This window comes from Equus quagga, chromosome 10, assembly GCF_021613505.1.
Source record: "Equus quagga isolate Etosha38 chromosome 10, UCLA_HA_Equagga_1.0, whole genome shotgun sequence".
Lineage (NCBI taxonomy): Eukaryota > Metazoa > Chordata > Mammalia > Perissodactyla > Equidae > Equus > Equus quagga.
The window spans coordinates 30,844,077-30,857,812 of record NC_060276.1 but is presented as its reverse complement, the minus strand read 5'-3'; the positions used below and the strand labels follow the sequence as shown (position 1 = coordinate 30,857,812).

The following is a 13,736-nucleotide window of genomic DNA, read 5'->3' as shown; positions in this document are numbered from 1 at the left end:
ATTTTTCAAATTGACTTTAACCCAGAGATTTCCAGAATGCTTAGAAGTCCCTCTTGAATTGGGGAAGTTAATTCATCTTGTGCCTCATATTTAACAGAATGGTAATGGAAATAATGGCTGGGGTTTGAGCCTCGGTTCTGTAATTTACTAACTGTTTGACCTTGGGCAAGTTATTTAACCCTTTTGTGCTTCAGTCTCTTAATTTCTCCTCATTTATAGAAGAAAGATGATAACTGTCTCTTGGGATCGTAGAGAAGTATACGTGAAATGTGTGTCGAGTGCCCAGCACAGTGCCTGGTGCCCTCTCTTGTACTCTGTTCACGTTCTTTAACATCAGCACCTCCTAACAACCCCCGGGGGATTTCATGTCTGGTGAAATGAAAAGTGACTTCTCTTTGCAGAAAGGTTGGGGACCTTGAGATGGAATCAACCCTGAAGGCTATTTACATGACATTTATTCTTTTGCCAAAGAAACCTTCTGACTGGGAGTTTAGTACAAATAACTCAACAAGAATGTATACAGTTGGGGGAAGTAAACTTACACTAACGGTACTAAACGTTCACTGAATGAGTGTTTAGCTTACTGCAACCTGTGGGGCCACAGATTCATGCCACTGAAAATAACGAAAGCACAATGAAAATAGTAATGCAGTGTTGTTCTTGAAGTCCATTCATTTATGTATTGATTTGTTATGTTTTTCTCTAGAAAATGTCTTTTGGATTTCTAGGCTACAGCTCATCTTTTAAGCTTAAAATAAAAGGAGAATAGAGGCTGGGGAGAAGGGTGGCTGGGGAGTGACTGCTAATGGATATTAGGTTTCTTTTAGAGACGATGAAATGTTCGAGACATATATCATCATAATTGCACAACTTTGTGAATATACTAAAACTCACTAAACTATACATTTTAACTGGGTAAATTTTACGGTATATGAATTATATTTCAATTTAAAAAATAAATAAAAGTTGAATAATTTCAATCATATGACCAATATATAATAGGACTAATATAAAACACGAGTGTTAATACTGAAATAATATACAATAACATAACAGAAAGGAATTTCTTCAACTTCTAGATATCTGAACATGAACTATTTTGGGGGGATACATTGGAAATTATTTACAATAAAAATTCTGCTTTCAGTTATAGATTTTACAAATCCATATTGAACACCATGAATCCAAATATCTGTAGGATAAATATCTAAAAGCTCAAGCAGTCTCAGAATTCTCAATGATGAGTCTCCTGTTTATCATTTCCTTGGAGTAAAGACCCCCGAATACTCGCAGAACCTTCTCCCCAAGCTTCCTCATCTTGTTCTGTCTTCTAATATTAAGTTGTTTTATACCTCAAACCCAAAATATATCTGAAGCTGTACAATGTTTTATTGTTTTGCTGTCCTTTTGTGGGCCTGAGGGGGAGATTGGGGCAAATGAGCCCCTTGAACAGAGCCAAGTAACCGTTTGTTCTCATTATTTTCTCTGAACTGATGGCCAGTTTTGGAGAGAGGTTATTTTGCCTCTTTCCCTCTCTTTGTTGTAGATGCAAACGATGAGGCATTTCTTCCACCCAGCCCCATTCTCCAACTTTGAGAGTTTGTCTAATTAATCAAACAAGAGCTTTTAGGCTGCCTGGAGCGGGGACTTGACTATAGCTTCATCAGTAATAGTAATATCTAAAATAATATATCAATAGAATTGGGTGACTACCAGAAATTATGGTTCAGACAGGCAAAACTAGGAGAGAGAAGGCTTTGGTGGACTCATCAATTTGGCTTCCAGAATGATAAATCTCTGCTATGGAATTTCCTAGAACTGAAGTGCAATATGCTCCCCATTAGTTACCAGCTTTCCTGGTCTGATTGCGTAGTCACCAAGCCAGATTTCCTTTCTTTATTGATATTGGGAAGGAGATAAAGAGGGTGCTTTAGATAAGGAACACAAGCTTTATGGCCATTGCAAAGTAGTATATCCCTATTGTAAAATAATACATTAGCAATCAATGTGGTATATCAGTTTTGTGAGAATTCTGTTGGCATGAGTCCATTGCTGAAAGCCTGGGTATGCTGAGAAAATTCAGTTTCTGGACCTGAAGCCTGAGGACCAAACTCTAGACTTAATGATTTGTTGATCCACCAGCCAATGAGAGATCCAACCTGGCACATACCTTTTCGGAACATCCTCATTACCTAACAATGGTGTTTAAATATTGCCAAGACAACTGGTTGCTTTGGTTAATTTAATTAGTTGATCATTTTGGATAATTTAGTCAAGCTAATTGTAGGAGAGGAAAAAATTCTTCTACGCTCTTAGGTTCAGTGGCTGGGGCTGCAAAATTAACTGACAAAAGACAGATGAAGTAGAAAAAACAGAGTTTATTAACATGTGTATTGTGTATACACTTGGGAGAACTCAGTGATGAGTAACTCAAAGGGGTGGGCAGAACCTGGGCTTCTATAGCATCTTAACAAAGAACAATAAATTTGTAGCAAAGTGACAGGACAAAAAAAAAGGGGATTGGGGGCTGGCCGGGTGGCCCAGTGATTAAGTTTGCGCGCTCTGCTTCTGCGGCGCAGGGTTTCGCTGGTTTGGATCCTCTGCATGGACATGGCACTGCTCATCAAGCCATGCTGAGGTGGCATCCCACATGCCACAACTAGAAGGACCCACGACTAAAAAAATATATACAACTATGTACCTGGGGGCTTTGGGGAGAAAAAGGAAAAATAAAATCTTTAACAACAAAAAAAGGGGGTTTAGGCGTTTAGAGTGGTAAACTGTGGGAAGGTAAATATATGGGGGAGACTAATAGAAGATAAGGATTATTTAGTAAGATTTGTTATGTAGATGCCTCCTGGTGCTCATCTCTGGGCGGACAAGAATCTAAAGTTCTCTCCTGATCATTAAGAGTCTTGTCCTTCCTGGTAAAAGAAAGGGAGACACATTTACAAATTTGCATCCTGCTTTTAGGCAAACAGGGGGAGGGCAGAGAGTTTTTCTTGTAACTGCTTCTTCTTGATTGTCTTTACACCAAAGTGGCATGTTGTGAGGTGGCGTATTCTGATACTCTACATAATCAATTTAGTCAGATGAGTAGGGGAAAAAGTCAGATCGGTTAGCTGATATTTTGAATATGAAACAAAAGTATAGAAAATTTTCCATTTTTTATTTTTCAACCAGTTGGGATACGTAGCATTGGGATGCTATTTGGTAGAACTAGGGTGCCTTCTGTGTGATCCTGGTCTGAACATGATGCTCAGGCCCGCAGGTGCCTTTAGGGCAAAGGGAATTGGAACTCTTTCTTCTCCTTATGTTCTTGGGACCCGATTCAGCTGGAAGCAACTGGTCTCAGGAATGTACTGAGTCAGACATCTTCTCATTTCCCTGCATGGATTCCATCTTGTTAACTGATTTAATAGTCCTCTCAGCAATCTCTCTGTGATGCCTAGGCAGACAGTTAATTTGTTGCAAATAATCACTCATGTTGGCCATTTTACTGAATTTTTAGGCTGGTTTCTACAAAATGGTCTATCTGATTGTTAGCTCTGAATAGAAGACCTTATGTTTTTTCTCACTTGCTTTCATCCTGACGTTCCTATTCTCGTTATACTGGAAACTAAAGAATCTGCAAAGAGGTATCAATAATGCATAATCTCTTAACTATTCTCCTTTTAGGGACTCCTAGGTTTGAAAAAGTCTAGTGGCAATTAAAGTAAGGCTTCCCTGTGGGTAAGTGAATTGAGGAAAGATTCATATTAAGTATGTACGGTATTTGAGCGTGTGTGTGTGTGTGTGTGTGTGTGTGTCTGTTGAAGTTAGGAAAAGTGGAAATGCTGGCGGTCTGGACAGGGACTCAGAGAGGTGGTCAAGGTGGGAAAAAATTAAAATGACTCTGAAAACCTTAAATTAAAAAGGAAGGCCCATATAGGTTTAATAGTTCCATGATTTGTACCTCTAATCCTCACCTTTGTAACCTGGACACGTATATCCAGACTTTTGCATTTAATAATTCCTTTTCTCCTTCAAATCTCATTTGTGTGTGTAAGTGGGGGTGAGAGGAACAAATAAAATTTTTTCTGAACCCTGTATCCTTCTAGCAGAGGAGAAATTCCCCTCAAGAGCATGCTTTTTTTTTTTTTAAACCTAGTCCTTTAAATTTTACTGTTAAGTAATCTCACAATAAATAACAGGTATTCACTAGGAAAAAATTTAGTTTAATGTGGTTTACTATTCTTTATTTTGCTAACCAAACTGCACTTGTCCTGAAGAACTTCTTAATTTATTCAAACGACCTGAGGCTTTTTAAGTCAATCTTTTAGCAGAAAAATTACCCTGTGCCCCCAGGAGAGTGAATTTTTTTATGTTGTTCTGCTTCCCATGACTGACATTTATTTGACTCTCAAACGTATTTACCCTGTTGGCTTAACTTGGAGTCCTCTGCTGAATCAATAATATGCTGTATTTTCTTGCTTCAAGTGGTGTCAATATTATTGTTCTTTTTTTTTTTCTCTTTTCCCTTACTTCCCTGCAGTTACAAAGTTTTCCTTTGACTTGTGAAAATTTTTACTCCTAAAATTATGAAGAAACAGAGCAAATATCTTTTTAATCTTCTGGGAAATGTGTGCCTCTTTAAACTTTATTTACGTCAGAACTTACTGTAATGAAGGACAAAAGCTCTAGACAAGGTCTCCCGCTCCTTGGGGGTGTTCAAAGCTGGGTCTCCTGGAGGCCGGCCTGCAGTTTGTTCTCAGAACTTTATAGCTCACCTCCTGGCTGTCTTTGCAAGGGGCATGAGAGGGGGCTAGAAATAGAGCAGGGTGGGAATCTGACCCATCGTGACCACTCAGGAGGTTCTGGCCTGGAAAATTCCCCTGTATGTGGCAAAAACAAACATTTGAAATGGAGGGAGAAACCAGGCTTAAACAGAGAGTGAAACCAGTTCCCATTTCAACTCTCCTGCCGATAACCATATGTGCCCGCTCATTTGTTTCCAAAACATAGGTTTTCCATCATTTGGACAGAGCCTCAACCTGAATCTGTCCAGAGCACAGAAGGAAAATATTTCAAGATTTAATAAAATGGTGTGTATGCATATTAGGAGCACTTTCTCAATGTTCAAACCCAGTCTACCAAAAGAAACATTAAAATGGGGTTGTGCAAACCTTTGAATCCTACTATATTTTTCAGGCAACGGTCGCCTCTTCTTACTGTTCCCATCTGCCTGTGTGCTGTAGGATTGACTTCAATATTAATGGAGAAACAGACAAATGTCAAAAGCCATCTGCTTTGTCTCATGTCATTTGTAATTTTGCCTTCTGTCCCTCACCCTCACTTCTTCATCCTTGCTCTCCTTCTACTGGACTGGTGACTTAGGTTACTGGCTCAGAACCTGCCCCCCTCCACCAACAGCTGGAAGCATGGATAGGCACCTTCTCACTGCTATCAGAAAAACACGATCCATAGAAATAACTGGAATCCTTATACCCATTTAAGTGTCCTGGGTTCTCTGGTTTTCTGTCCTCACTGTAGTAAACTATCCGGTCACACATTTCACCTCCCTGTGGTCTCCATTTTGGGAATAAAGTTAAGAGAAATATTTTCTCCCATTGAACAATCCTTTAAAGTCTTTCCCCTTTTTAGCGCTTTTGTAACAGCTTATGAATGGTGAGCAGTGGCTTCCTGTAAATATTGCATGTTTTCTTTTTCCAAGACTAAGGGTGAGATTAAAGGACCAGCTAGTGCTCCCTGCCATAGTGTGGAGGTTAAGAGTGTCGGCTCTGACATTAGATTGCCTTGCTTTAAATTCAAATGTCCTTATTTAATAGCTATGTGACCTCAGGAAAGTGATATAAACTCTGTGAACCCTAGTTTCCTGATCTATAAAATGGAAGTACTATTATAGTATATACCAGCACCTACTGTGTTCTAGGCATAGTTTTAAGCACTTTAAATATATTAGCTCATTTAAATTTCATAACTCCACGATGTAAGTAATTAACATCATCCCCATTTCTCAGATGAGAAAACTGAGACACGAAGAAACAAGTATCTTGGCCAAGGTCATAGAATTAATAAGTGGTTTGCTGATCTTGTGAAGCCACGTAGTTGGATCCCAGAGGCCGTGTACCTTCCAGTATGCTCTACTATGCCTCTCTATTAAATTATTGAGTAGAAAGCGCTTAGCACAGTGTTTGGCACATAGCATTTATTGTCAGCTAGTATTGTCACTACCATCCTTGTTCTCATCCTTGTGCCTTTTGTCACTCTTGCTTCTACTGGACTGATTGTGTAAGGTTGATCACACTCACCCTTACAAAAAGAAAAACCAACCATGATCTAGACTTCGGTAGCTGCCTAATTCTTCTTTATCTTGTGTGCTTTGTATTTAGACCACAAGTATGACAGAGACCTAAGAAAGGAGACACTAAATGTTAATACCTCTTTTTCAGGACAGGAAAATTATATCCCTTCTATTACCACCCCTCCAGCAAAAAGCCAACAAAAATTGCTTAAAGAAGGGAAGAGATGTGAGAAATTGTAGGCTTCAAGTAAAGTTGCTACTGTTCTTTAATAAGCGGGGGCAAAAATTTCAAAAAATAATAAAGGTTGCAAAAGATTTTGGTGGACAAAGACTCTGCGACTAGAATAAATTCTCTAGTCTCCACTCTTTAACTTGTTTTAGAATGCCAGTATTAGGGGGAAAAAAAGAAGAAATCCTGCAAATAATTATATTCTTCTTTTAAAGTAAGCCACTGAGTTTGAAATTCTCTAACACATTTGTGGAAACTTCATTTTTTTTTTGTTTTAGATTTATTTGAATGAGCTGTTATGATTGGAGACAGTGAGAATTTCAGATTAATGTTCCGCAGCCAAAAAAAAAAAAAAAACCTCTGGAAAGCTGGCAAGTGTTCATAAGTCAGCCCTAGAATTATGTAGGTTGAAGGCTCCCAGTGGACAGACCGAATATATAAGAAGGAAACCAGAGATCTGGTGCTATTACATCCCTGAGACTAAGGGAACGAATAAGCACAGAATTCAAAGCATTCTTCAGCTTGAATTTTTAAGGTAGGTCTGCACAATTTATATATACTCTATTTGGAAAGTAGAACATACATTAAATAAAAATATTTTTAATGGATGAACTTTCCCTTTTCCTGTATTTTAACACTGTATTTTGCAAAACTCCTAAATTATTTAACTGCTGTTTCTCTTACAGGGGTGCACTTAGAAACTAGGCATGCTGATTTATGATAACTAAGGTTTAATCTCCAACAACCAGTAAGTCTTCAAGTGGGTTTATTTTAGATTCTTTCATGTTAATTTGTTAGGTCAAGATTATGAGAGAATGAGCTTTAGACAAAAATGGTAACTTTGCTGTTTATTAAGAGATTCTTTTGTGGCTAGGTTTTTCATTGAGTAGTTTATTTGTATGTATTTTTGAAACTATCTAAAAGAATAGTCTTTCCCTGACTGTGTTTATCTTCAGCTAATTTTCTTTTGTTTTAAAATAATGTTGCTACTAAAAAAAACAGTATCATAAAAACCTGAACATTAATTATAACACTTGAGAGCCATGTAGCAATGTTACTACTTAGTTGTGTTAAACTGAAAAGATAGCAAAAGAAAAATGGTACAGTTATATCATGATTAATCATTGATGTTCAATTCTTATTTCACTGAGCAATCAAAACTATTTCTACCTGACCCTAAATCAGGTTTGGCTGTTTTTTTCTTTTCCTTTTAATAGTTGAAAAATAAGTGGATTTTCTTTAAAATGGATTAAACTTAAATATTTGTATCTAAAACTAGTAGTCTCTATTAAAATGTGAACAGGAGACTTTTAGAAATATGCATATTTCATAACTTCCTCTTAATTACATTATTATTGTGAAAACAATGGAAAAGTAGAACCAAAGGAATTATTTTTAATTAGTAAAACCCAGCCATAATCCCCCATCCCAATACGTTCCTTTTGCATGTTCTCTTTCAATCTTTTGTAGATTTATTTTTTCCATAGCTTATATTATTTACATTTTCCATAGCTGTAATGATTTGTGTATAATTAGTTACTTGAAAAAGACATTTCTCTATGCAATAGCAAGCAGCAGTGTGGTTTCTAGAAAGTATACAGACTGAGATATGTGCTCAAGTGTTTTGAAATATTAACTTTTCTCATTTTTTGGTTCATTCTTATTTGTTTCACACATTTCCTATCCTGGCTAACCTTTTGATTTATTAATTTTCCTTAAACCTTTTGAAAATATGATAGAAAAGATGGGCAAAATGTAGTTTTGTTTAGAATTTTCCATCTCTGATGCTGAAATGTCTTAATATGTTGGTACTACTGAGAAAATTCTCTTTTCTTCAAGAAGTAAAATTCATTCTTATTTCACATGGCAAGGTTCTGTTTTGTAATTTTTTCTATAATCACTCACCTTTTTTGCTTTCTACAAACTTTCAAAATGCTAATGACTCAATGAAATCCTAAACTCAGTATGTCTTCTGAGAGTCCCATTTTCTTTTTTCCACAGAAGGTGTAAGAATTAGGTGCTGCTGACATTTCAACATGAAGGGCAACTTCACTCTTGCCACCATCAGCAGAAACATTACCAGCAGTCTTCATTTTGGGCTTGTGACCATCTCTGGCAATGAGTCTGCCTTTAACTGCTCACATAAGCCATCAGATAAGCATTTAGATGCAATTCCTGTTCTCTACTACATTATTTTTGTGATTGGGTTTCTTGTCAATACTATCGTGGTTACATTGTTTTGTTGTCAAAAGGGTCCTAAGAAGGTTTCCAGCATTTACATCTTCAATCTGGCTGTGGCTGACTTACTGCTTCTGGCTACTCTTCCTCTCTGGGCAACCTATTATTCTTACAGATATGACTGGCTCTTTGGACCTATGATGTGTAAAGTTTTTGGTTCTTTCCTGACCCTGAACATGTTTGCGAGTATTTTTTTTATCACTTGTATGAGTGTTGATAGGTACCAGTCTGTCATCTATCCCTTTCTGTCTCAAAGAAGAAATCCCTGGCAAGCATCTTATATAGTTCCCCTTGTTTGGTGTATGGCCTGTCTGTCTTCATTGCCAACGTTTTATTTCCGAGATGTCAGAACCATTGAATACTTAGGAGTGAATGCTTGCATTATGGCTTTCCCACCTGAGAAATATGCTCAATGGTCAGCTGGGATTGCCTTAATGAAAAATATCCTTGGTTTTATTATTCCTTTAATATTCATAGCAACGTGCTATTTCGGAATCAGAAAACACTTACTGAAGACCAATAGCTATGGGAAGAACAGAATAACCCGTGACCAAGTCCTGAAGATGGCAGCTGCTGTTGTTCTGGCGTTCATCATTTGTTGGCTTCCCTTCCATGTTCTGACCTTCCTGGATGCTCTGGCCTGGATGGGTGTCGTTAATAGCTGTGAAGTTATAGCAGTCATTGACCTGGCACTTCCTTTTGCCATCCTCCTGGGATTCACCAACAGCTGCATTAATCCCTTTTTGTATTGTTTTGTTGGAAACCGGTTCCAACAGAAGCTCCGCCGTATGTTTAGGGTTCCAATTACTTGGCTCCAAGGCAAGAGAGAGAGAGTGTCGTGCCGAAAGAGCAGTTCCCTTAGAGAAATGGAGACCTTTGTGTCTTAAACATGAGAGTGGAATGCATGTTATCAACACGGCTACTTGGTTTGAGGTCCCCTTGAATTATCTTTTAATGGCTTCAGTAAAATAATGTTTTTTTCCCTTAATGTAATCTTTTCTCACTCTTCTAGAACAGGGAACCAAATGTAACTGTAAGTTTTATCCTCCAGTGACGTTCAGGAATTGCCTATTTTTTTTTCTGATCTATCAGTACAAGACTGTCATTGGGGAGACATATTCATAACCTAGAAGTAACTAGGGGTTGATCTCAAATTATAATTAATAACAAATTGTGAATTGTGATTTGGGGTTTCAGATTTCTCCTTGACAAATGCTGGAGTTTTTGTTTACTGATTTTTATATTCATTTTCATCAGGCTTTCTTCTTGAACCAAGGCCAGTCTCTTAACTTGTTGCATTATTTACAAGGCGTCATGCTAAGAGACATGAGCACTTCTAAGTGAACTTTACTACAATAGATTGGTACCAGATTATTCAGGCTCTAGCCACATGCCTTCTACTTTAAAAAATATTATAAATAATAATCCTTTTACATTTCACTTGAGCATAGGTTTATATTTAAGATATAGCTACATATTGAGTAGGGCTAGGAATATAGATAAGATCACGTGTACTCCTACATTTTAGCTTATTTTTACAGTTATTGAAAGTAAAATGTATAGTAACATAGATATATAATTAACAAATATTGTGTTCACTAAACTCTGAATAAGCACTTTTTAAAACTGTCTATCCATTTTAACTGTTGTTTAAAGGTTTCTATGTTCTCTGTTAATTTTTTGATAACAATAACTAAACACTGTGTAGTGTTATAAAATGTAAAGGTCACTTTTTACATCCTTGACCTTTTGGATGTGGTGCTTTGATATATAATAAGTTGACTTGACTTTTATTATTGATGCTTTGGTTCTGAATTGCTTCCCAAAATATCTGGGTGGCTTCTATAACTCTTTAACTTGTAATAAACCTTTAACTGGCATAGGAAAAGTTATGCCAGAACAGAATTTTGATGCTCAAGGAGGACAAAGAGATCAGCAAATGACAAGTTTGGTGTCATGCAAAAATCCTTCTTGTCAGGGCACTGCAATGTGGCTTTGAAAATATAGACTATAGGGCAGTCTTAACATATATCTATGGATGCTGTTTGTTCCAGAATTTATAGGATGCTGTGGGACTCTTTGAAACCAGTTGCTGGTCTATAGATCTCCTTCTCAACACTATTAGAACTCCTAAGTTAAAGGAGTACCTGAAACTGACTGAGTTACCTAGAGTTTACTTAGAGCATGATTGCTAGTTTTAGAAGTTAGAGATTTCATTCTGCACCAGCCCACGTAATAGCAGGTTATCTAGGACCTTCCTAGACCAATGCTGACCTCTGAGGTCGAAATAAAGTCTCGGAGGCTGAGTGACCCTGTCAGGTCCCAGGGCTATAGAACGAAGAATCCTCTTGATCTGCTTTCTGGGAAAATCTTAATATCATGTAATCTATTGTTATCGCTAAAAACAAATAGCTAAATGTATAACCAACTATGACTTCATATTTTAAATAGTTTTATTAAAATCTCATATAAATAAAACCTTTAATTGGAAGATCATGTGTGCTTATTTTTTTTTTATTTTAACTACCTCCAAGTATAGAGTCTCACCTTCTCTTGTATCCGTTCCTCCTTATAATCCTCCCTGATACTTCTCAACTTCAGCCCCCAGCATTCCTTATTTGGCTTCTTGCCATCCTCTTCTAGTCTCCCGCTCTTGAGTCTTCAGCTGTAATTTCCTGCTAATTATGAAAGGAAAGTCCAGAGTTCTTATCATGGTCTACAAGACCGTGGGAGATCGGATCCTTCCTGCCTCTCTGGCTTTTCCTTCTCTCTGCCGTCTCTCTCCTGCACTCTGTTCAATCATCACAAAAACGCTTACTGCTTTTTTAAGCCCTAATGCTCTTTTATGCCTCTCTGCTTTTGGTCACACAGCTCTGTCTTCTTGGACATACCTCCAATCCCCCCCCCCCAACCCCTAGGGTCTCTCATTTAATTGATGAACACCTATTCAGCTTTCAACATTCAGCTCATGTCAGTTCTCCTACCGCAATAATTATTATTATACTACTAATTATAATACTAACCCCCCACACCCCAAGAGTTCCCTTAATGAAGAGAATTGTTTCTCTAGCACTTAGGATTTTAAGTCTGGCCTCCACTTTTATAGGAATCCAGTATTGAGCCCTGAGTAATTCTCTGAGGCTTGGATTAGAGTGGTCTTTCCTGGGACTAAGGAGAAATGTCAGTTGAGAAGATGGTGCGTGAACATGTGAACTCTGATTGCAGGAATGTACAGAGGTATAAATGTCCTCTTTTCTCTTTGAAAGTGTAAATCTCAGGTATGCTTCTCAGATAGCAAATGAAACTGTATTCTTCTCATTTGGCCACATTTTTGGATATTACATAATCCCCTTTCTTTTCCATGATCCCACCTTTTTTACCTCACCTACACAATGCCCAAGAACTACGCAATAATAACAACAATAGCCCCTATTAGGTAAGCATTATATTCTATAGACTAAGTATTTTATATGCATTATCTCATTTTATTCCCGCAATGACTCAGTTATTCTCATTTTACAAATAAGGAAACTGAGGCACAAATGAATTTCTACTAGTTTTTAAATTTGGCTCTGACAGATAATCTGGGTTATCCCAATAGCAGTATTTAGTAGTTTAAATATGAATCCTAGGCTGCCAAGCAGATATTTCAGAGGCTGTCTTGCACAGTTCTCCAACCCTCCCCCCAAACTTCACTGCTGGCGCGGCTCTGACCACAGCAATACGAGAGCTCTGGGCAGGTGGTATATTTGCAGCTGTGGAGAAAGAGAGAGGAGGCAGATGGATGAGGCTTTCTCCCTGGTTCTCCACTGCCCTTTTCTTGTGCTCCATGCTGTACGGAGCTACACGAAGTAACTATGACCCCTTTCTGCCCCCTCCACCCCATAGACAAAGCAAGATCGACATCTCAAACATTTCTTTTGAGGAACAAAAATGTTGACATGAGCTTTAGCTTTGTGAAAAAGAATTATATAAGGTTAGCAGAGAAATTCATCTGTTGCAATTTACAGAGTGAATATATGCATTTTTATTATGGAAAGGCAAGTATTATTTGTACACTTTATATCCTTAAATTAGATCTATTAAATAGAATGTCTTGGAAAAATCTTCTTTTTTCTGATTTTTTGAGGTCTGTATCAAAATGGAAGGACAATCTGAAGGAAAGCACATTCTATTTTGACTTTTCCTTTTTTTTCCCCCACAGAAATCTGAGAGTGGGAAACTGTTTGGTGGCCTCACATATGAACAAAAGAAAAATCCAAACTTGACAAGCTGAATTAACACATGAAGTGACTGAAGCAAGAAAGGATTGTGGTTGATAGTAAGAAAAATGTAGCACTTAATTATTTTGTTAATTCTTAGATAAACTATATCAGCAATGATGATTCACTCAAATAACAGAAATTCATATATCATTAAAAACAATCACTTCTCCTGCAGAAGACCAGTGGCTTACAGCTGACTTGACTAGCTTTCTAGACATTGATGCTCACTTGCACAAACATACAATGAGATAACATCTTCAGAAAGAAAATTCTTTTCAAAATTCTTCTGGGATGAGAGAATTCTTTGGAAAATTAGAAATAATTGATATGTATTTCTTATTAAGAATTAATACTTTCTCATTGTTAAAAAATGTAACTATATAGATAAAATTTAACCACACAGATAATCAGTTGGTAGCCTGGGGTAAGATTATGGATATTAATATAGACACAGATACATATATATACTCTTTATTTTTATTTCTTTATCCATACCCATATTTATTTCTCTTTTCATCTATTATCTATTGGATATATCTTTCACCACCTTGTGGTAGAGATCTTTTAATATTTAAAATATTTTGATCTCACACTTCCATTTGGTTTACTAGAAAATATTCTTTCTTCTCTGTTGGGTCCTCCTTTCCTACGATAAATCCCAAATCCTCAGGTGTTTAAGCAAGCCATGATATTACACCCA

General features: G+C 37.1%; 1 protein-coding gene across 1 annotated transcript; it reads left to right on the top strand.

The window, feature by feature from the left end:
* Nucleotides 1-8,538: 8,538 nt before the first annotated feature.
* On the top strand, nucleotides 8,539-9,658 carry AGTR2 (angiotensin II receptor type 2). The gene has a single exon (XM_046672544.1). It carries the CDS (start codon nucleotides 8,570-8,572, stop codon nucleotides 9,656-9,658), a length of 1,089 nt encoding a protein of 362 aa, XP_046528500.1. The 5' UTR covers nucleotides 8,539-8,569.
* Nucleotides 9,659-13,736: the final 4,078 nt, after the last annotated feature.